The sequence below is a fragment of the Crinia signifera genome, chromosome 6 (assembly GCF_055691185.1).
Source record: "Crinia signifera chromosome 6, ASM5569118v1, whole genome shotgun sequence".
Taxonomy (NCBI): domain Eukaryota; kingdom Metazoa; phylum Chordata; class Amphibia; order Anura; family Myobatrachidae; genus Crinia; species Crinia signifera.
Window position 1 is genome coordinate 4,988,318 of NC_139222.1, and position 27,407 is coordinate 5,015,724.

A 27,407-nucleotide genomic window follows, 5' to 3' on the forward strand; every position below is an offset into this window, starting at 1 on the left:
CCAATGCCCAAGCCTCCCCCCATCTGTAGCACTATATACCAGTGCCTGCCCTACACTGCCATGAGCGGATTGGGGCGGCGGGACATTTTGCTGGAGGGCCGGTCCCTTAGACCCCCAGCTAGACCAGTCCCAAAGCCCCCTCGGCAAGTACGGCAGGCCCCATATCCGCATGGCTCACACCACTCTCGGCTCTCCTGCTGCCACTTCCTGCAACAGCCGAGCAGCGTAACTCAGGCGGGCGCAGGGGGGGTCAGAGGGTGGGGGGGGGGGCACTTACAGAGGCTGCAGTGCAGAGACAACACCCCGGCTGATTGCTGGCTGTTACCGTGAGCTCTGCAGGAGACAGACACTGAGGAGAGCTCCCACACGCCTCACCTTACATCTCCCTGCTATGCCGACCACGAGAGCACAGCAGTTATATACAGTCCAAACGCCCAGGAAGGAAAGTCCCAAGCAGGACACAGGAGATACTGTCCCGATGTGGGAAGCCTGTAGCGTGGTGGGGGGACCTGGAACCTGAGCGTGGGGGGGAGGGCAGCAAAACATTCCCTTTCTCACCCACTAACTCCGTCACCCTATTCCGCTTGTGTCCGTCACCCCTCTCCTCTCTGTGTCGGCCACATTACCCTTACCCTCTTCTTGTCAACCACTATCTCCGTCACCCTAGCCCTCTCCGAGTAACACTTGTCCCTTCCTTGTCACCATTGCCCTCTGTCACCTGTAACGTCTGTCACACTCACCCTCTCCCTATCATCCACTATCTCACCCTCTCTTTATCACCCATTCCCTCTCTCTGCCACCAACAGCACCTGTCATACTCTAGCTCTGTGTCACCGTCACCCACCATCTCTCAGAAGCCATTTTCCTTGGCCTCTCTCTACCAACCACATCACCCTCTGCCTCTCCCTGTCCCAACTACCAGCAGAGGGGTCAGTAATGTAGTGTAGGATATGGACAGGCCAGTAGTGTAGTGGTGGGTAATATATATATATATATTAGGCAGGGGCCCCAGTGCACTGCTTTGCCCGGGGGCCCATAATGAGATGGCCCTACATTAGTTTCCATTGGTAATGCTATGACACATAGTAGTGCCCCTTATTTATGTCATGGAATCTATGTGTTTCATACATTGACGTTATAACGGTCTTCAACCTGCTTCATGTTATTTGGCTTTTAACAACTGTACTTTGGTTGGATCTTTGACAAAGCCCCAACACCACCTACATCACCCCCCAGAGTCATTTCTCTCTGGTGACTGACTATTGGGAATCAGAGGCATTTAAAGACCGACAGCCATCAGCTTCCAGCCCCAAGAAAACATTGTTATTTACCCATACACCTGGTTATTGGAATATGCAATACATAGGGGACTTCCCTCTGCATATTACAAATGTCCTTATACAAGGAGTAACCACTGTGACAGGGACAGCATCCTTCCACATGGAGGTAATGTGGGAGATCCAGCCCAGGATCTAGAACAGCAGCAGCAGGGAAAAATGAGACGCATCACTGTCTGCTGATTAACTGCACCTGTTACTTCCTCTTATATGTGTGTCCATTGTTCCCAATGCCTAGAAGAGGCTGGGTGATAGGAGGGGATCACGTTATGTGTTCTCGGACGTGTATCCTTACTGCGGAAAACCTGCTACGCTGTAACTGAGGAATTGCCAAGCTGTTACCTGGTACGCGGTCTACCTGCTACAGATACAGGACAAGCCGTTACTGCTGTCCGGTCTATGCGATGCCTTGTCACACCACATAGTAGGAAAGGTCTCTGTTTGCACTGTGGGATCACAGAACGGACGTTATACAGAATACAGGACTGATTATAGGAACCATATAGTGCTACGGCTGTACTTGGGCGCACTCTACCGTTCCCAATCAGCGCTCACTTGGATGGAACAGTATGTAAAAGAGTAAAAAATAAAATTACCCAAGATATGCTGACTGTTTCCTGTATGGACCATTGCCAAGTCTACTTCATCCCCTAGGGGACACTGGAGGAGTCAGGATAGTGGGGTATAGATGGTGTTAGCTGTAACTGGCACTTATCAGTGTGACTGGCTCCTCCCCCTCTATGCCACAGGATGTTATATACCAGTGCGATATTTCTATTACGGTGCAGAGTGATACGGATGTGTAATAGAGATCTGATCCAATCCTACTGCAGATACAAATTACACATAAGCCAGGTCCATAAAATGGTGATAAAAAGGTTTATTCTCTTATTTCTTCATATCTCTACCAGTCAGTCCACTGAACTTGTTCTATTACACAATGAGTTTTATATTTATTGAGATGACTTTCCACATCCAGAACACAGAAATGGCCACCCAACTGTGCGATGTCTCATGTGCATCAAGGTATTTCCTCTATCACACACTTCCTCTGATGTCTAAATAGACTCGATTCAATTTTAAAACATTTTGCACAGACAGAACATTGAAATGGCCTCTCCTCTGTGTGATGACTCTGATGTGTAACTAGATGTGATTTCAGTAAAAAACATTTACCACACTTAGAACATGGAAATGTCTTTTCACCTGTGTGCATTCTCTGATGTATAACAAGATTTGATTTCACTGTAAAACATTTCCCACACTCAGAGCATGCAAATGGTTTCTCACCTGTGTGAGTTCTCTTATGGCTTACAAGATTTGATTTTGCTGCAAAACATTTCCCACATTCAGAACACGGAAATGGCTTTTCAGCTGTGTGAGTTCTCTGGTGTGTCACAAGATCTGATTTCTGTGTAAAACATTTCCCACACTCGGAGCATGAAAATGGCTTTTCACCTCTGTGACTCCTCTGATGTCTAAATAGACTCGATTCAATTTTAAAACATTTTGCACAGACAGAACATTGAAATGGCCTCTCCTCTGTGTGATGACTCTGATGTGTAACTAGATGTGATTTCAGTAAAAAACATTTACCACACTTAGAACATGGAAATGTCTTTTCACCTGTGTGCATTCTCTGATGTATAACAAGATTTGATTTCACTGTAAAACATTTCCCACACTCAGAGCATGCAAATGGTTTCTCACCTGTGTGAGTTCTCTTATGGCTTACAAGATTTGATTTTGCTGCAAAACATTTCCCACACTCAGAACACGGAAATGGCTTTTCAGCTGTGTGAGTTCTCTGGTGTGTCACAAGATCTGATTTCTGTGTAAAACATTTCCCACACTCGGAGCATGAAAATGGCTTTTCACCTCTGTGACTCCTCTGATGTCTAAAAAGACTTGATTCAATTTTAAAACATTTCCCACACTCAGAACATTGAAATGGCCTCTCCTCTGTGTGATTACTCTGATGTGTAACTAGTTGTGATTTCAGTAAAAAACATTTCCCACACTCAAAACATGGAAATGGTTTTTCACCTGTGTGACATCTCTGATGTTGGACAAGATTTGATTTCACTGTAAAACATTTCCCGCACTCAGAGCATGGAAATGGCCTCTCACCTGTGTGAGTTCTCTGGTGTGTAACGAGATCTGATTTCTGTGCAAAACATTTCCCACACTCAGAGCATGAAAATGGCTTTTCACCTCTGTGACTCCTCTGATGTCTAAAAAGACTTGATTCAATTTTAAAACATTTCCCACAATCAGAACATTGAAATGGCCTCTCCTCTGTGTGATGACTCTGATGTGTAACTAGATGTGATTTCAGTGAAAAACATTTACTACACTTAGAACATGGAAATGGCTTTTCACCTGTGTGCGTTCTCTGATGTTGAACAAGATTTGATTTCAATGTAAAAGATTTCCCACACTCAGGGCATGGGAATGGTCTCTCATCTGTGTGAGTTCTCGTATGTCTTACAAGATTTGATTTCACTGTAAAACATTTTCCACACTCAAAACATGGAAATGGCTTGTCAGCTGTGTGAGTTCTCTGGTGTGTAACAAGATCTGATTTCTGTATAAAACATTTCCCACACTCGGAGCATGGAAATGGTTTTTCACCTGTGTGACTTATTTGATGTCTAAACAGACTTGATTCAATTGTAAAACATTTCCCACACTCAGAACATTGAAATGGTCTCTCTGTGTGATGACTCTGATGTCTGTCTAGTTGTGTTTTCAGAGTGAAACATTTCCCACACTCAAAACATGGAAATGGTTTTTCAACTGTGTGACAGCTCTGATGTTTGACAAGATTTGATTTCACTGTAAAACATTTCCCACACTCAGAGCATGGAAATGGTTTTTCACCTGTGTGAGTTCTCTGATGTGTTACAAGATCTAATTCCTTTGCAAATTTTTTATCACACTGAGTGCACGGAAATAGTTTCTCACTCATGTGAGTTCTCTGATGCATAACAAGACTAGATTTCACTGTAAAACATTTCCCACACTCAGAGCATGCAAATGGTTTCTCACCTGTGTGAATTCTCTTATGGCTTACAAGATTTGATTTAGCTGTAAAACATTTCCCACACTCGGAGCATGGAAATGGCTTCTCAGCTGTGTGGGTTCTCTGGTGTGTAACGAGATCTGATTTCTGTATAAAACATTTTCCACACTCGGAGCATGGAAATGGCTTTTCACCTCTGTGACCTCTTTGATGTCTAAAAAGACTTGATTCTATTGTAAAACATTTCCCACACTCAGAACATTGAAATGGCTTATCACCTGCCTTAGTTGGCTGATGAGTAATAGGCTTTGGGATCTGTGTAAAACATGTCTCATCTGTATATGAGCTATCTAATTTGAGAGATATTATAGATGCATCAGTGGAACATTCCTCATGATAAGCAGATGACATATGTGAACGAAGCAGTACTGGATTTATCATTGGAGTGATAGAGCTTTCTCCTAGAGAAACTTGTGTGATGTCATCTCTGATGTCACCATCTGTAGATAACCCATGTGTGGCGTTCCAGAGTCTGTCTGTGAAGAAAAAACCATCAAGGAAGCATAAGTCAATTGATCACTAGAAGAAAAACATACATTTACACTAGAAGACCCCCTTATACAACCGCACTGCCCCTTTTGCTTGTCCCATAATATGGTCCTAACCACAGCGCAAAAACCAAACAACACTTTTTTGTTTGTTTTTTAATATAAAATAATTCTGGACCATACCAAGTCTCCAAGTGCCCCTGAATCACCCCAACACAACAAAGTAATCCAGGCACCCCAACAATGTCTCACGGGCAGTACAGGCCAAAACTATGAACCTATATCACTACGGTCAAGAAGAAGAACCTAGGGGCAAATGAGGTCCAATAACCATCACTATGGTCATCTGACCAACTGCTGGACATCCTGGAGAAAGTAGGTCCACCACACCAATCGTAGAGGTCCTGGGAAAGGTGGGAGGTGGTGTCCGCTACGCAGAATAGGTGGGTGGCTGCGGAGGAGAAATGGGTGCTGGGGGGTTATGGCGGATGGATCGGATAATTGTTGGTGGCTGGGGGAGTGCGCAGCGGTATTGTATGTGACGGTAACACAGGGCGTTCGGGCAGCAGCCCGCTGACCGCACAGGCCATTGCGTCGTAGACGATGCGCTTAAAACGTAGACGCTGGACGGGATTCATCTCCTGCATTTCTCTGGCGACGTTCATCCCGAAAATCATGCAATCGTCCAGGGGTTTCTGCAGGACCTCCGCCGCGTGCTTGAGAAAATGTCCCGGTTCCGGCCTTCGTCTCTTGGCGGCCGGCTGGGGTGGTGGGATCTGCGCATCAGTCTGTTCCTGCTCTGTGGGCTCGCTGACGGAAAGGTTCCGAACAGCGCTCGAAGAGGCAAACTGTAAATGAATAAAAAATAAAAAAAGTCCAAGTCAATGTTTTTGGAAAAAAAAATTCAAGCCAATGGTGAAATAGAAAAGGAAATGTTTGCCAGTGTAGTAGTTCCCCATAGCAACCGCTCAAGTCTGAGACAACATTTAACAGGTGCATTATACAGAATGATTACCTGCACTTTCCTGCCCACTGGAACCTCTTCACGTCTCTTGGGCAACTCTGGCCTCGATGGGCACTTCAACTGCCTCTTGGGGTCTTGGCCCAGTGTGAAGAGGAGGAGGTCATAGTACCACAGCGATGGCTTGATGACTTCCCCGGCCCCCGGACGTTGTGAATCTAGCAGCTTCTTGTGCTGCTTCAGGAACACCGTCCGCAGATTCTGGATCTTCTTCTTGACCCAGCGGATGTCGGCGTCACGATGTTGGCTTTTGCTGTACGAGACGAGCTTCTGGAAGGCCTGGGTCTTCTTGTGCTTGTTGACGTAATCTTTGGAATTTACTCTCCAGAGGCAATCATTGGCCCGGTACAGAGCGATGAACCCAGTCCAGAATCCCGTGTTATTCCTGTCGGATGACATTTCTGTAATTACAAATTTCGAGAGAAAAAAGTGTTAGAAACCTACCCATAAAAATAAATTAGATGGGGGCGTGAATGGTATGTGCCGAAGGTGTGACTCAAACATATAGGGGCTTGGCTTTATGGGGAAGGGGAGTGGGCACAGATAAGTACCAATTCACATTACACCACACAGCAGTACCCCTTATACATGACAGGTAGGGCCTCTTACACAATACACCAGGTACAGCCCTTTGTACACATTGCACCAGGTACAGCCCTTTGTACACATTGCACCAGGTACAGCCCCTTATACACATTACGCCAGGTACAGCCCCTTATACACATTACGCCAGGTACAGCCCCTTATAGACATTACGCCAGGTACAGCCCCTTATAGACATTACGCCAGGTACAGCCCCTTATAGACATTACGCCAGGTACAGCCCCTTATAGACATTACGCCAGGTACAGCCCCTTATAGACATTACGCCAGGTACAGCCCCTTATAGACATTACGCCAGGTACAGCCCCTTATAGACATTACGCCAGGTACAGCCCCTTATAGACATTACGCCAGGTACAGCCCCTTATAGACATTACGCCAGGTACAGCCCCTTATAGACATTACGCCAGGTACAGCCCCTTATAGACATTACGCCAGCTACAGCCCCTTATAGACATTACGCCAGCTACAGCCCCTTATAGACATTACGCCAGGTACAGCCCCTTATAGACATTACGCCAGGTACAGCCCCTTATAGACATTACGCCAGGTACAGCCCCTAATACACATTACGCCAGGTACAGCCCCTAATACACATTACGCCAGGTACAGCCCTTTATAGACATTACGCCAGGTACAGCCCTTTATAGACATTACGCCAGGTACAGCCCTTTATAGACATTACGCCAGGTACAGCCCCTTATACACATTACACCAGGTAGAGCCCTTTATAGACATTACACCAGGTAGAGCACCTTATACACATTACGCCAGGTACAGCCCCTTATAGACATTACGCCAGGTACAGCCCCTTATAGACATTACGCCAGGTACAGCCCCTTATAGACATTACGCCAGGTACAGCCCCTTATAGACATTACGCCAGGTACAGCCCCTTATAGACATTACGCCAGGTACAGCCCCTTCTACACATTGCGCCAGGTACAGCCCCTTCTACACATTGCGCCAGGTACAGCCCCTTCTACACATTGCGCCAGGTACAGCCCCTTCTACACATTGCGCCAGGTACAGCCCCTTCTACACATTGCGCCAGGTACAGCCCCTTCTACACATTGCGCCAGGTACAGCCCCTTCTACACATTGCGCCAGGTACAGCCCCTTCTACACATTGCGCCAGGTACAGCCCCTTCTACACATTGCGCCAGGTACAGCCCCTTCTACACATTGCGCCAGGTACAGCCCCTTCTACACATTGCGCCAGGTACAGCCCCTTCTACACATTGCGCCAGGTACAGCCCCTTCTACACATTGCGCCAGGTACAGCCCCTTCTACACATTGCGCCAGGTACAGCCCCTTCTACACATTGCGCCAGGTACAGCCCCTTCTACACATTGCGCCAGGTACAGCCCCTTCTACACATTGCGCCAGGTACAGCCCCTTCTACACATTGCGCCAGGTACAGCCCCTTCTACACATTGCGCCAGGTACAGCCCCTTCTACACATTGCGCCAGGTACAGCCCCTTCTACACATTGCGCCAGGTACAGCCCCTTCTACACATTGCGCCAGGTACAGCCCCTTCTACACATTGCGCCAGGTACAGCCCCTTCTACACATTGCGCCAGGTACAGCCCCTTCTACACATTGCGCCAGGTACAGCCCCTTCTACACATTGCGCCAGGTACAGCCCCTTCTACACATTGCGCCAGGTACAGCCCCTTCTACACATTGCGCCAGGTACAGCCCCTTGTACACATTGCGCAGGTACAGCCCCTTCTACACATTGCACCAGGTACAGCCCTTTATACACATTGCGCCAGGTACAGCACCTTATACACATTGCGCCAAGTACAGCCCCTTGTACAAACTACGACACGTACAGCCCATTGTACACATTGCGCCAGGTACAGCCCATTGTACACATTGCGCCAGGTACAGCCCATTGGACACATTGCGCCAGGTACAGCCCATTGTACACATTGCACCAGGTAGAGCCCCTTATACACTTTGGGCCAAGTAAAACCCGTTATACACATTTCTCCAGGTAGAGCTAGGCCTGCACATTGGAAGCCCATCATCAAACGATGCCTGGGCTTCCACCATGGTAATTGACCATTGCATCAAATGAAATCGGTTGAAATAAAATTCATGTGAATCTCTGAAGCTCTTTTTGCATATGCTAAACATCTTCATCGTACCACAGCATAGCTGGCTGGGGGAGTGGGACCATCGCAACACCATTAAATGTTTACCATTCAATGGTGGCAAACATCGGAATGCCACCATCAAATGTTAAAAGCACTTCCACTGAAGCAAAAATATTCACGATTGTGAAACACCACAATGCAATGTCTATCTGCGGCTAGAGCCCTTTATGCACATTGCACCAGGTAGAGACATTATTACACATTGTGCCAGGTAGAGCCCCTTATACGCTTTGCGCCAGGTAGAGCCCCTTATTCACATTGTGCCAGGTAGAGCCCCTTATTCACATTGTGCCAGGTAGAGACATTATTACACATTGTGCCAGGTAGAGACATTATTACACATTGTGCCAGGTAGAGACATTATTACACATTGCGCCAGGTAGAGCCCTTTATGCACATTGCGCCAGGTAGAGACCCTTATACACATTGCGCCAGGTAGAGCCCCTTATTCACATTGCGCCAGGTAGAGCCCCTTATTCACATTGCGCCAGGTAGAGCACATTATACACATTGCGCCAGGTAGAGCACATTATACACATTGCGCCATGTAGAGCACATTATACACATTGCACCAGGTACAGCACATTATACACATTGCACCAGGTAGAGCACATTATACACATTGCACCAGGTAGAGCACATTATACACATTGCACCAGGTAGAGCACATTATACACATTGCACCAGGGGTAGAGCACATTATACACATTGCACCAGGAGTAGAGCACATTATACACATTGCACCAGGGGTAGAGCACATTATACACATTGCACCAGGAGTAGAGCACATTATACACATTGCACCAAGTAGAGCACATTATACACATTGCACCAGGGGTAGAGCACATTATACACATTGCACCAGGTAGAGCACATTATACACATTGTGCCAGGTAGAGCCCCTTATACGCTTTGCGCCAGGTAGAGCCCCTTATTCACATTGTGCCAGGTAGAGCCCCTTATTCACATTGTGCCAGGTAGAGACATTATTACACATTGTGCCAGGTAGAGACATTATTACACATTGCACCAGGGGTAGAGCACATTATACACATTGCTCCAGGGGTAGAGCACATTATACACATTGCACCAGGGGTAGAGCACATTATACACATTGCACCAAGTAGAGCACATTATACACATTGCACCAGGGGTAGAGCCCTTTATGCACATTGCACCAGGTAGAGACATTATTACACATTGTGCCAGGTAGAGCCCCTTATACGCTTTGCGCCAGGTAGAGCCCCTTATTCACATTGTGCCAGGTAGAGCCCCTTATTCACATTGTGCCAGGTAGAGACATTATTACACATTGTGCCAGGTAGAGACATTATTACACATTGTGCCAGGTAGAGACATTATTACACATTGTGCCAGGTAGAGACATTATTACACATTGCGCCAGGTAGAGCCCTTTATGCACATTGCGCCAGGTAGAGACCCTTATACACATTGCGCCAGGTAGAGCCCCTTATTCACATTGCGCCAGGTAGAGCCCCTTATTCACATTGCGCCAGGTAGAGCCCTTTACACGCTTTGCGTCAGGTAGAGCCCCTTATTCACATTGCGCCAGGTAGAGCACATTATACACATTGCACCAGGGGTAGAGCACATTATACACATTGCACCAGGGGTAGAGCACATTATACACATTGCGCCAGGTAGAGCACATTATACACATTGCGCCAGGTAGAGCACATTATACACATTGCGCCATGTAGAGCACATTATACACATTGCACCAGGTACAGCACATTATACACATTGCACCAGGTAGAGCACATTATACACATTGCACCAGGTAGAGCACATTATACACATTGCACCAGGTAGAGCACATTATACACATTGCACCAGGTAGAGCACATTATACACATTGCACCAGGTAGAGCACATTATACACATTGCGCCAGGGGTAGAGCACATTATACACATTGCGCCAGGGGTAGAGCACATTATACACATTGCGCCAGGGGTAGAGCACATTATACACATTGCGCCAGGGGTAGAGCACATTATACACATTGCGCCAGGGGTAGAGCACATTATACACATTGCGCCAGGTAGAGCACATTATACACATTGCGCCAGGTAGAGCACATTATACACATTGCTCCAGGTAGAGCACATTGTACACATTGCGCCAGGGGTAGAGCACATTGTACACATTGCGCCAGGGGTAAAGCACATTGTACACATTGCGCCAGGGGTAGAGCACATTGTACACATTGCGCCAGGTAGAGCACATTGTACACATTGCGCCAGGTAGAGCACATTATACACATTGCTCCAGGTAGAGCACATTGTACACATTGCGCCAGGGGTAGAGCACATTGTACACATTGCGCCAGGGGTAAAGCACATTGTACACATTGCGCCAGGGGTAGAGCACATTGTACACATTGCGCCAGGTAGAGCACATTATACACATTGCGCCAGATAGAGCACATTATACACATTGCGCCAGGTAGAGCACATTATACACATTGCGCCAGGTAGAGCACATTATACACATTGCACCAGGTAGAGCACATTATACACATTGCACCAGGTAGAGCACATTATACACATTGCACCAGGTAGAGCACATTATACACATTGCACCAGGTAGAGCACATTATACACATTGCACCAGGTATTGCACATTATACACATTGCACCAGGTAGAGCACATTATACACATTGCACCAGGTAGAGCACATTATACACATTGCACCAGGGGTAGAGCACATTATACACATTGCTCCAGGTAGAGCACATTATACACATTGCTCCAGGTAGAGCACATTATACACATTGCTCCAGGTAGAGCACATTATACACATTGCTCCAGGTAGAGCACATTATACACATTGCGCCAGGGGTAGAGCACATTATACACATTGCGCCAGGGGTAAAGCACATTGTACACATTGCACCAGGTAGAGCACATTATACACATTGCACCAGGTAGAGCACATTATACACATTGCGCCAGGGGTAAAGCACATTATACACATTGCGCCAGGGGTAAAGCACATTGTACACATTGCACCAGGTAGAGCACATTATACACATTGCACCAGGTAGAGCACATTATACACATTGCGCCAGGGGTAAAGCACATTGTACACATTGCACCAGGTAGAGCACATTATACACATTGCACCAGGTAGAGCACATTATACACATTGCGCCAGGGGTAAAGCACATTGTACACATTGCGCCAGGGGTAAAGCACATTATACACATTGCACCAGGGGTAGAGCACATTGTACACATTGCGCCAGGGGTAGAGCACATTATACACATTGCGCCAGGGGTAGAGCACATTATACACATTGCGCCAGGGGTAGAGCACATTATACACATTGCACCAGGTAGAGCACATTATACACATTGCACCAGGTAGAGCACATTATACACATTGCACCAGGTAGAGCACATTGTACACATTGCGCCAGGGGTAGAGCACATTATACACATTGCACCAGGTAGAGCACATTATACACATTGCGCCAGGGGTAGAGCACATTATACACATTGCACCAGGGGTAGAGCACATTATACACATTGCACCAGGGGTAAAGCACATTATACACATTGCACCAGGGGTAGAGCACATTATACACATTGCGCCAGGGGTAGAGCACATTGTACACATTGCGCCAGGGGTAAAGCACATTATACACATTGCACCAGGGGTAGAGCACATTGTACACATTGCGCCAGGGGTAGAGCACATTGTACACATTGCGCCAGGGGTAGAGCACATTATACACATTGCACCAGGTAGAGCACATTATACACATTGCACCAAGTAGAGCACATTATACACATTGCACCAGGGGTAGAGCACATTATACACATTGCACCAGGGGTAGAGCACATTGTACACATTGCGCCAGGGGTAGAGCACATTATACACATTGCACCAAGTAGAGCACATTATACACATTGCACCAGGGGTAGAGCACATTATACACATTGCTCCACGGGTAGAGCACATTATACACATTGCACCAGGTAGAGCACATTATACACATTGCTCCACGGGTAGAGCACATTATACACATTGCACCAGGTAGAGCACATTATACACATTGCACCAGGTAGAGCACATTATACACATTGCACCAGGGGTAGAGCACATTATACACATTGCACCAGGGGTAGAGCACATTATACACATTGCGCCAGGGGTAGAGCACATTATACACATTGCACCAGGGGTAGAGCACATTATACACTTTGCACCAGGGGTAGAGCACATTATACACATTGCACCAGGGGTAGAGTACATTATACACATTGCTCCACGGGTAGAGCACATTATACACATTGCACCAGGGGTAGAGCACATTATACACATTGCGCCAGGGGTAGAGCACATTATACACATTGCGCCAGGTGTAGAGCACATTATACACATTGCACCAAGTAGAGCACATTATACACATTGCACCAGGGGTAGAGCACATTATACACATTGCACCAGGTAGAGCACATTATACACATTGCACCAGGGGTAGAGCACATTATACACATTGCGCCAGGGGTAGAGCACATTATACACATTGCACCAAGTAGAGCACATTATACACATTGCACCAAGTAGAGCACATTATACACATTGCACCAGGGGTAGAGCACATTATACACATTGCACCAGGGGTAGAGCACATTATACACATTGCACCAGGGGTAGAGCACATTATACACATTGCACCAAGTAGAGCACATTATACACATTGCACCAAGTAGAGCACATTATACACATTGCACCAGGGGTAGAGCACATTATACACATTGCACCAGGGGTAGAGCACATTATACACATTGCACCAGGTAGAGCACATTATACACATTGCACCAGGTAGAGCACATTATACACATTGCACCAGGTAGAGCACATTATACACATTGCACCAGGGGTAGAGCACATTATACACATTGCACCAGGGGTAGAGCACATTATACACATTGCACCAGGTAGAGCACATTATACACATTGCACCAGGTAGAACACATTATACACATTGCACCAGGTAGAGCCCATTATACACATTACACCAGGTAGAGCACATTATACAAAACCAGGTAGAGCACATTATACACAACCAGGTAGAGCACATTATACACATTGCACCAGGTAGAACACATTATACACATTGCACCAGGTAGAGCACGTTATAAACATTGCACCAGGTAGAGCACGATATACATATTGCACCAGGGGTAGAGCACGTTATACACATTGCACCAGGTAGAGCACATTATACACATTGCACCAGGGGTAGAGCACATTATACACATTGCACCAGGGGTAGAGCACATTATACACATTGCACCAGGTAGAGCACATTATACACATTGCACCAGGGGTAGAGCACATTATACACATTGCACCAGGTAGAGCACATTATACACATTGCACCAGGGGTAGAGCACATTATACACATTGCACCAGGTAGAGCACATTATACACATTGCACCAGGTAGAGCACATTATACACATTGCACCAGGGGTACAGCACATTATACACATTGCACCAGGGGTAGAGCACATTATACACATTGCACCAGGGGTACAGCACATTATACACATTGCACCAGGTAGAGCACATTATACACAACCAGGTAGAGCACATTATACACATTGCACCAGGTAGAGCACATTATACACATTGCACCAGGTAGAGCACATTATACACATTGCACCAGGTAGAGCATGTTATAAACATTGCACCAGGTAGAGCACATTATACACAACCAGGTAGAGCACATTATACACAACCAGGTACAGCACATTATACACATTGCACCAGGTAGAGCACATTACACACATTGCACCAGGTAGAGCACATTATACACATTGCACCAGGTAGAGCACATTATACACATTGCACCAGGTAGAGCACATTATACACATTGCACCAGGTAGAGCACATTATACACATTGCACCAGGTAGAGCACATTATACACATTGCACCAGGTAGAGCACATTATACACATTGCGCCAGGGGTAGAGCACATTATACACATTGCGCCAGGGGTAGAGCACATTATACACATTGCGCCAGGGGTAGAGCACATTATACACATTGCACCTGGTAGAGCACATTATACACATTGCACCGGGGTACAGCACATTATACACATTGCACCAGGGGTAGAGCACATTATACACATTGCACCAGGTAGAGCACATTATACACATTGCACCAGGGGTAGAGCACATTATACACATTGCACCAGGGGTAGAGCACATTATACACATTGCACCAGGTAGAGCACAATATACACATTGCACCAGGTAGAGCACATTATACACATTCCACCAGGGGTAGAGCACGTTATACACATTGCACCAGGTAGAGCACATTATACACATTGCACCAGGGGTAGAGCACATTATACACATTGCACCAGGTAGAGCACATAATACACATTGCACCAGGTAGAAAACATTATACACATTACACCAGGGGTAGAGCACATTATACACATTGCACCAGGTAGAGCACATTATGCACATTGCACCAGGGGTAGAGCACATTATACACATTGCACCAGGTAGAGCACATTATACACATTGCACCAGGTAGAGCACATTATACACATTGCACCAGGTAGAGCCCACTGTACACATTGCACCAGGTAGAGCACATTATACACATTGCACCAGGTAGAGCACATTATACACATTGCACCAGGTAGAGCACATTATACACATTGCACCAGGGGTAGAGCACATTATACACATTGCACCAGGTAGAGCACATTATACACATTGCACCAGGTAGAGCACATTATACACATTGCACCAGGGGTAGAGCACATTATACACATTGCACCAGGTAGAGCACATTATACACATTGCACCAGGTAGAGCACATTATACACATTGCACCAGGTAGAGCACATTATACACATTGCACCAGGTAGAGCACATTATACACATTGCACCAGGTAGAGCCCACTGTACACATTTCGCCAGGTAGAGCCTCTTATACACACTGCGACACAGTACTCACCATATGCCGAATTTGTATCGATTAGTTTCCATATCCCTGAAGCTCCGGCATCTGGGAGCGTCTGTAACCTTTATCGTTCATTGCGCACACACTGAATGATATATATACTGTGTATCGCCCAACACCATAGCCGAAATTAAGCCGCATGTTCAGTTGACAGGAATCCTCGTTCACAACCCACGGGAGCGTACATCGATCATCGCATCCACACGGGGCGAGATAAACAATATCGCCGCACAAAAAGTGAAAATGAGCGATATGAGGATAATGGATCTGTGCCCTCTTTGGCATGTCCTGGGGTTAAAGCGCCAGGGCACAAAATGGGTTCCTCACAACTATGTCATCACAAGCGCATGGTAGGAAAGGAAGATCATCTTGGAAAGCCCTGTATTAGGAAACATTGAACCTATCAGGACCTGGGTAGGGTCTTGAGGATTTCCCAAATTTCCATAGCCATAAACGGAGAGTCCAATGCCGGTGTCACCATCTTGCGTAGGACAGGAGAAAGGGTGCTTTTATGGGCAAGTTCTAGCATCTTTATTTTGGCTAGTATCTTATCATTCAACTTTCTGTTTCTTAAGGAACGTACCAAGATAAAGGACTTCCCCGACGATGACTCATTTGAGGGCCTCACATATTGTAATGGTGGATATCCCACCCCGTGCCTGGGGATCATGGTTTTCATCCATAGAAGAACTCAAGGACCAAGTGGAGAGTAACAACAGGCTGGTGGTAAACACACCCAAACATGAAGATCAGGTCACCTGACATAATGCAAACTGGAATCCAACCATGGAGAACCATGAGGACATTCCAATGGCTCCTCCCGTGGCATCAGAGAACAGATTTACCAGCTAAGGACCAAATCTTGTATTCTCTATTAAGGGAGGGAACGATCCTGAGCTGAACCAGCGTCTTTGGAGGCGAAAGTGTCAAAATGATAGAGTTGTATAAAACTTTCTTCCAGGAAACAAGTAGCGTCTCCTCTGAGGCTCCATGCCAAGCCACCAAGTAGGTCCCGACCAACCTGTTATGGGTGGCACATGAAAAAGGGCTCCAGAAGGCTAGCATAACATTGACAGATAACCTTCCAAATTCATCTAGCAATGGATTGTTGGGTCGCAGGTCAACTGCTTCGGAGAACCAAGACTCAAGACCAAGACTGAAGAGAGAGCCCGAATGGTGAAATGCCCAAGACCCATCCACATAAATGCAGAGAGCTCTTATAACGTAAGGACCTGAGACACATCTGGAAATCTCCATCCACTGGAAAGATTGGAACCACAACCTACTAATTCCTATGACCACCTTTGAATGACGTTAGGTTCAGGTGAAAAATCAGGAAAAGACTTATGTGGCAAAGCACGCAATTCCGAGACCCAAAGGGGCAAAGAAATACCGAAATACAGGGTCACACGGCTAAGACGAAGTGACAAATGGGGGCAGAATATGGAGAAACTTGGGGGAGAAAAGTCTGAAGCGCATGGATATTAGTCACCAAGCATCGCTGATAATAAAATAAAAGAGGAGAGACATGGCTTTTTCAGCGATAAAAGAGCGAAAAACAGTAGGCACGAAATACGTCCGATTGTTTCTGATGTTTCATCTACATAATGTCTAATTATATCACCGAAAAAAAAAAAATCACATAATCATAGGTTCATTAAAATCTTTTACAAAACATACAGAAGTAACACCCTTACTTAAACAGTTCTAAAACCTAACTTATTGCAGGAAGGAAGGAGACTGGTCAGATCTCTGGGCTGGTAACACACAGTGACATGATGTGAGGGGGAGAGCAGGAGTATAATAGGAGCTGATGGCTCCTGATGTATGAGATACACCAGAGAGTGCGGGGAGGAGACTGGTCAGATCTCTGGGCTGGTAACACACAGTGACATGATGTGAGGGGGAGAGCAGGAGTATAATAGGGGCTGATGGATCCTGATGTATGAGATACACCAGAGAGTGGGGGGAGGAGACTGGTCAGATCTCTGGGCTGGTAACACACAGTGACATGATGTGAGGGGGAGAGCAGGAGTATAATAGGAGCTGATGGCTCCTGATGTATGAGATACACCAGAGAGTGCGGGGAGGAGACTGGTCAGATCTCTGGGCTGGTAACACACAGTGACATGATGTGAGGGGGAGAGCAGGAGTATAATAGGGGCTGATGGATCCTGATGTATGAGATACACCAGAGAGTGGGGGGAGGAGACTGGTCAGATCTCTGGGCTGGTAACACACAGTGACATGATGTGAGGGGGAGAGCAGGAGTATAATAGGGGCTGATGGATCCTGATGTATGAGATACACCAGAGAGTGGGGGGAGGAGACTGGTCAGATCTCTGGGCTGGTAACACACAGTGACATGATGTGAGGGGGAGAGCAGGAGTATAATAGGGGCTGATGGCTGCTGATGTATGAGATACACCAGAGAGTGCGGGAGGAGACTGGTCAGATCTCTGGGCTGGTAACACACAGTGACATGATGTGAGGGGGAGAGCAGGAGTATAATAGGGGCTGATGGCTCCTGATGTATGAGATACACCAGAGAGTGCAGGGAGGAGACTGGTCAGATCTCTGGGCTGGTAACACACAGTGACATGATGTGAGGGGGAGGGCAGGAGTATAATAGAGGCTGATGGCTCCTGATGTATGAGATACACCAGAGAGTGCGAGGAGGAGACTGGTCAGATCTCTGGGCTGGTAACACACAGTGACATGATGTGAGGGGTGAGCAGGAGTATAATAGGGGCTGATGGCTGCTGATGTATGATATACACCAGAGAGTGCGGGGAGCAGACTGGTCAGATCTCTGGGCTGGTAACACACAGTGACATGATGTGAGGGGGAGAGCAGGAGTATAATAGGGGCTGATGGCTCCTGATGTATGAGATACACCAGAGAGTGCGGGGAGGAGACTGGTCAGATCTCTGGGCTGGTAATACACAGTGACATGATGTGAGGGCGAGAGCAGGAGTATAATAGGGGCTGATGGCTCCAGATGTATGAGATACACCAGAGAGTGTGGGGAGGAGACTGGTCCGATCTCTGGGCTGGTAACACACAGTGACATGATGTGAGGGGGAGAGCAGGAGTATAATAGGGGCTGATGGCTGCTGATGTATGAGATACACCAGAGAGTGCGGGGAGGAGACTGGTCAGATCTCTGGGCTGGTAACACACAGTGACATGATGTGAGGGGGAGAGCAGGAGTATAATAGGGGCTGATGGCTCCTGATGTATGAGATACACCAGAGAGTGCGGGGAGGAGACTGGTCCGATCTCTGGGCTGGTAACACACAGTGACATGATGTGAGGGGAGAGCAGGAGTATAATAGGGGCTGATGGCTGCTGATGTATGAGATACACCAGAGAGTGCAGGGAGGAGACTGGTCAGATCTCTGGGCTGGTAATACACAGTGACATGATGTGAGGGGGAGAGCAGGAGTATAATAGAGGCTGATGGCTCCTGATGTATGAGATACACCAGAGAGTGCGAGGAGGAGACTGGTCAGATCTCTGGGCTGGTAACACACAGTGACATGATGTGAGGGGTGAGCAGGAGTATAATAGGGGCTGATGGCTGCTGATGTATGATATACACCAGAGAGTGCGGGGAGCAGACTGGTCAGATCTCTGGGCTGGTAACACACAGTGACATGATGTGAGGGGGAGAGCAGGAGTATAATAGGGGCTGATGGCTCCTGATGTATGAGATACACCAGAGAGTGCGGGGAGGAGACTGGTCAGATCTCTGGGCTGGTAATACACAGTGACATGATGTGAGGGCGAGAGCAGGAGTATAATAGGGGCTGATGGCTCCAGATGTATGAGATACACCAGAGAGTGTGGGGAGGAGACTGGTCCGATCTCTGGGCTGGTAACACACAGTGACATGATGTGAGGGGGAGAGCAGGAGTATAATAGGGGCTGATGGCTGCTGATGTATGAGATACACCAGAGAGTGCGGGGAGGAGACTGGTCAGATCTCTGGGCTGGTAACACACAGTGACATGATGTGAGGGGGAGAGCAGGAGTATAATAGGGGCTGATGGCTCCTGATGTATGAGATACACCAGAGAGTGCGGGGAGGAGACTGGTCCGATCTCTGGGCTGGTAACACACAGTGACATGATGTGAGGGGAGAGCAGGAGTATAATAGGGGCTGATGGCTGCTGATGTATGAGATACACCAGAGAGTGCAGGGAGGAGACTGGTCAGATCTCTGGGCTGGTAATACACAGTGACATGATGTGAGGGGGAGAGCAGGAGTATAATAGGGGCTGATGGCTCCTGATGTATGAGATACACCAGAGAGTGCGGGGAGGAGACTGGTCAGATCTCTGGGCTGGTAACACACAGTGACATGATGTGAGGGGAGAGCAGGAGTATAATAGGGGCTGATGGATCCTAATGTATGAGATACAACAGAGAGTGCGGGGAGGAGACTGGTCAGATCTCTGGGCTGGTAACACACAGTGACATGATGTGAGGGGGAGAGCAGGAGTATAATAGTGGCTGATGGCTCCTGATGTATGAGATACACCAGATAGTGCGGGGAGGAGACTGGTCAGATCTCTGGGCTGGTAACACACAGTGACATGATGTGAGGGGGAGGGCAGGAGTATAATAGAGGCTGATGGCTCCTGATGTATGAGATACACCAGAGAGTGCGAGGAGGAGACTGGTCAGATCTCTGGGCTGGTAACTCACAGTGACATGATGTGAGATGGGAGAGCAGGAGTATAATAGGGGTTGATGGCTCCTGATGTATGAGATACACCAGAAAGTGCGGGGAGGAGACTGGTCAGATCTCTGGACTGGTAACACACAGTGACATGATGTGAGGGGGAGAGCAGGAGTATAATGGGGGCTGATGGCTCCTGATGTATGAGATACACCCGAGAGTGCGGGGAGGAGACTGGTCAGATCTCTGGGCTGGTAACATACAGTGACATGATGTGAGGGGGAGAGCAGGAGTATAATAGGGGCTGATGGCTCCTGATGTATGAGATACACCAGATAGTGCGGGAGGAGACTGGTCAGATCTCTGGGCTGGTAACACACAGTGACATGATGGGAGAGCAGGAGTATAATAGGGGTTGATGGCTCCTGATGTATGAGATACACCAGAGAGTGCGGGGAGGAGACTGGTCAGATCTCTGGGCTGGTAATACACAGTGACATGATGTGAGGGCGAGAGCAGGAGTATAATAGGGGCTGATGGCTCCAGATGTATGAGATACACCAGAGAGTGTGGGGAGGAGACTGGTCCGATCTCTGGGCTGGTAACACACAGTGACATGATGTGAGGGGGAGAGCAGGAGTATAATAGGGGCTGATGGCTGCTGATGTATGAGATACACCAGAGAGTGCGGGGAGGAGACTGGTCAGATCTCTGGGCTGGTAACACACAGTGACATGATGTGAGGGGGAGAGCAGGAGTATAATAGGGGCTGATGGCTCCTGATGTATGAGATACACCAGAGAGTGCGGGGAGGAGACTGGTCAGATCTCTGGGCTGGTAACACACAGTGACATGATGTGAGGGGAGAGCAGGAGTATAATAGGGGCTGATGGCTGCTGATGTATGAGATACACCAGAGAGTGCGGGGAGGAGACTGGTCAGATCTCTGGGCTGGTAACACACAGTGACATGATGTGAGGGGAGAGCAGGAGTATAATAGGGGCTGATGGTTTCTGATGTATGAGATACACCAGAGAGTGCGGGGAGGAGACTGGTCAGATCTCTGGGCTGGTAACACACAGTGACATGATGTGAGGGGAGAGCAGGAGTATTATAGGGGCTGATGGCTGCTGATGTATGAGATACACCAGAGAGTGCGGGGAGGAGACTGGTCAGATCTCTGGGCTGGTAACACACAGTAACATGATGTGAGGGGGAGAGCAGAAGTATAATAGGGGCTGATGGCTCCTGATGTATGAGATACACCAGAGAGTGCGGGGAGGAGACTGGCCAGATTTTTGGGCTGGTAGCACACAGTGACATGATGTGAGGGGAAGAGCAGTAGTATAATAGGGGCTGATGGCTCCTGATGTATGAGATACACCAGTGAGTGCGGATAGGAGACTGGCCAGATCTCTGGGCTGGTAACTCACAGTGACATGATGTGAGGGGGAGAGCAGGAGTATAATAGGGGCTGATGGCTCCTGATGTATGAGATACACCAGATAGTGCGGGGAGGAGACTGGTCAGATCTCTGGGCTGGTAACACACAGTGACATGATGTGAGGGGGAGAGCAGGAGTATAATAGGGGCTGATGGCTGCTGATGTATGAGATACACCAGAAAGTGCGGGGAGGAGACTGGTCAGATCTCTGGGCTGGTAACACACAGTGACATGATGTGAGGGGAGAGCAGGAGTATTATAGGGGCTGATGGCTGCTGATGTATGAGATACACCAGAGAGTGCGGGGAGGAGACTGGTCAGATCTCTGGGCTGGTAACACACAGTAACATGATGTGAGGGGGAGAGCAGAAGTATAATAGGGGCTGATGGCTCCTGATGTATGAGATACACCAGAGAGTGCGGGGAGGAGACTGGCCAGATTTTTGGGCTGGTAGCACACAGTGACATGATGTGAGGGGAAGAGCAGTAGTATAATAGGGGCTGATGGCTCCTGATGTATGAGATACACCAGAGAGTGCGGATAGGAGACTGGCCAGATCTCTGGGCTGGTAACTCACAGTGACATGATGTGAGGGGGAGAGCAGGAGTATAATAGGGGCTGATGGCTCCTGATGTATGAGATACACCAGAGAGTGTGGCGAGGTGACTGGTCAGATCTCTGGGCTGGTAACATACATGGACATGATGTGAAGGGGAGAGCAGGAGTATAATAGGGGCTGATGGTTCCTGATGTATGAGATACACCAGATAGTGCGGGGAGGAGACTGGTCAGATCTCTGGGCTGGTAACACACAGTGACATGATGTGAGGGGGAGAGCAGGAGTATAATAGGGGCTGATGGCTGCTGATGTATGAGATACACCAGAAAGTGCGGGGAGGAGACTGGTCAGATCTCTGGACTGGTAACACACAGTGACATGATGTGAGGGGGAGAGAAGGAGTATAATAGGGGCTGATGGCTCCTGATGTATGAGATACACCAGAGAGTGCGGGGAGGAGACTGGTCAGATCTCTGGGCTGGTAACACACAGTGACATGATGTGAGGGGGAGAGCAGGAGTATAATAGGGGCTGATGGCTGCTGATGTATGAGATACACCCGAGAGTGCGGGGAGGAGACTGGTCAGATCTCTGGGCTGGTAACACATAGTGACATGATGTGAGGGGAGAGCAGGAGTATAATAGGGGCTGATGGCTGCTGATGTATGAGATACACCCGAGAGTGCGGGGAGGAGACTGGTCAGATCTCTGGGCTGGTAACACACAGTGACATGATGTGAGATGGGAGAGCAGGAGTATAATAGGGGTTGATGGCTCCTGATGTATGAGATACACAAGAGTGCGGGGAGGAGACTGGTCAGATCTCTGGGCTGGTAACACACAGTGACATGATGTGAGATGGGAGAGCAGGAGTATAATAGGGGTTGATGGCTCCTGATGTATGAGATACACCAGAGACTGCGGGGAGGAGACTGGTCAGATCTCTGGGCTGGTAACATACAGTGACATGATGTGAAGGGGAGAGCAGGAGTATAATAGGGGCTGATGGTTCCTGATGTATGAGATACACCAGATAGTGCGGGGAGGAGACTGGTCAGATCTCTGGGCTGGTAACACACAGTGACATGATGTGAGGGGGAGAGCAGGAGTATAATAGGGGCTGATGGATGAGATACACCCAAGAGTGCGGGGAGGAGACTGGTCAGATCTCTGGGCTGGTAACACACAGTGACATGATGTGAGGGGGAGAGCAGGAGTATAATAGGGGCTGATGGCTGCTGATGTATGAGATACACCAGAAAGTGCGGGGAGGAGACTGGTCAGATCTCTGGACTGGTAACACACAGTGACATGATGTGAGGGGGAGAGCAGGAGTATAATAGGGGCTGATGGCTCCTGATGTATGAGATACACCCGAGAGTGCGGGGAGGAGACTGGTCAGATCTCTGGGCTGGTAACACACAGTGACATGATGTGAGATGGGAGAGCAGGAGTATAATAGGGGTTGATGGCTCCTGATGTATGAGATACACCAGAGAGTGCGGGGAGGAGACTGGTCAGATCTCTGGGCTGGTAACACACAGTGACATGATGTGAGATGGGAGAGCAGGAGTATAATAGGGGTTGATGGCTCCTGATGTATAAGATACACCAGAGAGTGCGGGGAGGAGACTGGTCAGATCTCTGGGCTGGTAACACACAGTGACATGATGTGAGATGGGAGAGCAGGAGTATAATAGGGGTTGATGGCTCCTGATGTATGAGATACACCAGAGAGTGCGGGGAGGAGACTGGTCAGATCTCTGGGCTGGTAACACACAGTGACATGATGTGAGGGGGAGAGCAGGGGTATAATAAGGGCTGATGGCTCCTGATGTATGAGATACACCAGAGAGTGTGGGGAGGAGACTGGTCAGATCTCTGGGCTGGTAACACACAGTGACATGATGTGAGGGGGAGAGCAGGAGTATAATAGGGGCTGATGGCTGCTGATGTACGAGATACACCAGAGAGTGCAGGGAGGAGACTGGTCAGATCTCTGGGCTGGTAACACACAGTGACATGATGTGAGGGGGAGAGCAGGAGTATAATAGGGGCTGATGGCTGCTGATGTACGAGATACACCAGAGAGAGCGGGGAGGAGACTGGTCAGATCTCTGGGCTGGTAACACACAGTGACATGATGTGAGGGGGAGAGCAGGAGTATAATAGGGGCTGATGGCTGCTGATGTATGAGATACACCAGAGAGTGCGGGGAGGAGACTGGTCAGATCTCTGGGCTGGTAACACACAGTGACATGATGTGAGGGGGAGAGCAGGAGTATAATAGGGGCTGATGGCTGCTGATGTATGAGATACACCAGAGAGTGTGGGGAGGAGACTGGTCAGATCTCTGGGCTGGTAACACACAGTGACATGATGTGAGGGGGAGAGCAGGAGTATAATAGGGGCTGATGGCACCTGATGTATGAGATACACCAGAGACTGCGGGGAGGAGACTGGTCAGATCTCTGGGCTGGTAACACACAGTGACATGATGTGAGGGGGAGAGCAGGAGTATAATAGGGGCTGATGGCTCCTGATGTATGAGATACACCAGAGAGTCCGGGGAGGAGACTGGTCAGATCTCTGGGCTGGTAACACACAGTGACATGATGTGAGGGGGAGAGCAGGAGTATAATAGGGGCTGATGGCTCCTGATGTATGAGATACACCAGAGAGTGTGGGGAGGAGACTGGTCAGATCTCTGGGCTGGTAACACACAGTGACATGATGTGAGGGGGAGAGCAGGAGTATAATAGGGGCTGATGGCTCCTGATGTATGAGATACACCAGAGAGTGCGGGGAGGAGACTGGTCAGATCTCTGGGTTGGTAACACACAGTGCCATGATGTGAGGGGGAGAGCAGGGGTATAATAGGGGCTGATGGCTCCTGATGTATGAGATACACCAGAGAGTGCAGGGAGGAGACTGGTCAGATCTCTGGGCTGGTAACACACAGTGACATGATACTGTAAGTGAGTGTTTTACTTAGAGATTATTACTCACCTGTGCTGATATCTGTAGGGATTTCCTCCTCCTTACACATCTGGTCACCCCTCATATAAGACTCATCTTCCTCTGTATCTTCTTCCTTAATACAAGTCACATACGTCTCTTCTTCTCCCTCTGTATCTTCTGCCTTTATATCAGTCACGTACGTCTCTTCTTCTCCCTCTGTATCTTCTGCCTTTATATCAGTCACATACGTCTCTTCTTCTCCCTCTGTACCTTCTGCCTTCATATCAGTCACATACGTCTCTTCTCCTCCCTCTGTGTCTTCTGCCTTTATATCAGTCACATACGTCTCTTCTTCTCCCTCTGTATCTTCTGCCTTTATATCAGCCACATACGTCTCTTCTTCTTTCTTTATTTCATCTAACTTTATATCAGTTAGTTTTTCACTCTATAAAACCATACATTGTTTTGTGGGTTATTTAAACTGATATGTAACATCATCTAGGAATCATATAGTGACAGTGACTTTGTTGTATTGGAGAGACCCTAAATCCCACCTACCTGATCCTCCTGTGGGGTCCTGTGATTCTCCTCTGTACAATCCTGGGAATACAGAGGACGGGGACATCTCTCTGGGGTATTCCTGTTACTGGGTCCATCTGTAGGAGAGACACAGTGACTGAGTACATGGTATATATGTGATTATCCTGGGAATACAGAGGACGGGGACATCTCTCTGGGGTATTCCTGTTACTGGGCCCATCTGTAGGAGACACGCAGTGACTGAGGACATTGTATATATGTGATTATCCTGGGAATACAGAGGACGGGGGCATCTCTCTGGGGTATTCCTGTTACTGGCCCCATCTGTAGGAGACACGCAGTGACTGAGGACATTGTATATATGTAATTATCCTGGGAATACAGAGGACGGGGACATCTCTCTGGGGTATTCCTGTTACTGGGCCCTTCTGTAGGAGACACGCAGTGACTGAGGACATTGTATATATGTGATTATCCTGGGAATACAGAGGACGGGGACATCTCTGGGGTATTCCTGTTACTGGGCCCATCTGTAGGAGACACGCAGTGACTGAGGACATGGTATATATGTGATTATCCTGGGAATACAGAGGACGAGGACATCTCTCTGGGGTATTCCTGTTACTGGGCCCATCTGTAGGAGACACGCAGTGACTGAGTACATTGTATATATGTGATTATCCTGGGAATACAGAGGACATCGCTCTGGGGTATTCCTGTTACTGGGCCCATCTGTAGGAGACACGCAGTGACTGAGGACATGGTATATATGTGATTATCCTGGGAATACAGAGGACATCTCTCTGGGGTATTCCTGTTACTGGGCCCATCTGTAGGAGACACACAGTGACTGAGGACATGGTATATATGTGATTATCCTGGGAATACAGAGGACGGGGACATCTCTCTAGGGTATCCCTGTTACTGGGCCCATCTGTAGGAGACACACAGAGACTGAGGACATTGTATATATGTCATTATCTTGGGAATACAGAGGACGGGGACATCTCTCTGGGGTATTCCTGTTACTGGGCCCATCTGTAGGAGACACACAGTGACTGAGATAATGGTATATATGTGATTATCCTAGGAATACGGAGGACGGGGACATCTCTCTGGGGTATCTCTGTTACTGGGCCCATCTGTAGGAGATACGCAGTGACTGAGGACATTGTATATATGTGATTATCCTGGGAATACAGAGGACGGGGGCATCTCTCTGGGGTATTCCTGTTACTGGGCCCATCTGTAGGAGACACACAGTGACTGAGGACATTGTATATATGTGATTATCCTGGGAATACAGAGGACGGGGACATCTCTCTGGGGTATTCCTGTTACTGGGCCCATCTGTAGGAGACACGCAGTGACTGAGTACATGGTATATATGTGATTATCCTGGGAATACAGAGGACGGGGACATCTCTCTGGGGTATTCCTGTTACTAGCCCCATCTGTAGGAGACACACAGTGACTGAGGACATGGTATA

General features: G+C 48.0%; 2 protein-coding genes across 5 annotated transcripts in view; both read right to left on the reverse strand.

The window, feature by feature from the left end:
• LOC146009857 (uncharacterized) overlaps window positions 1-27,407 on the reverse strand; it is a 426,052-nt gene that overhangs the window by 257,652 nt on the left and 140,993 nt on the right. The window lies entirely within an intron of this gene.
• Window positions 1-27,407, reverse strand: part of LOC146007357 (uncharacterized) — a 74,682-nt gene that overhangs the window by 39,243 nt on the left and 8,032 nt on the right. The window contains exons 4-6 of the mRNA XM_083145706.1: window positions 25,936-26,033; window positions 25,426-25,822; window positions 2,362-4,898 (exon numbers count right to left, since the gene is read on the reverse strand). Coding sequence (XP_083001832.1) covers window positions 2,362-4,898; window positions 25,426-25,822; window positions 25,936-26,033 — 3,032 coding nt within the window. The remainder of the gene's footprint in view (window positions 1-2,361; window positions 4,899-25,425; window positions 25,823-25,935; window positions 26,034-27,407) is intronic.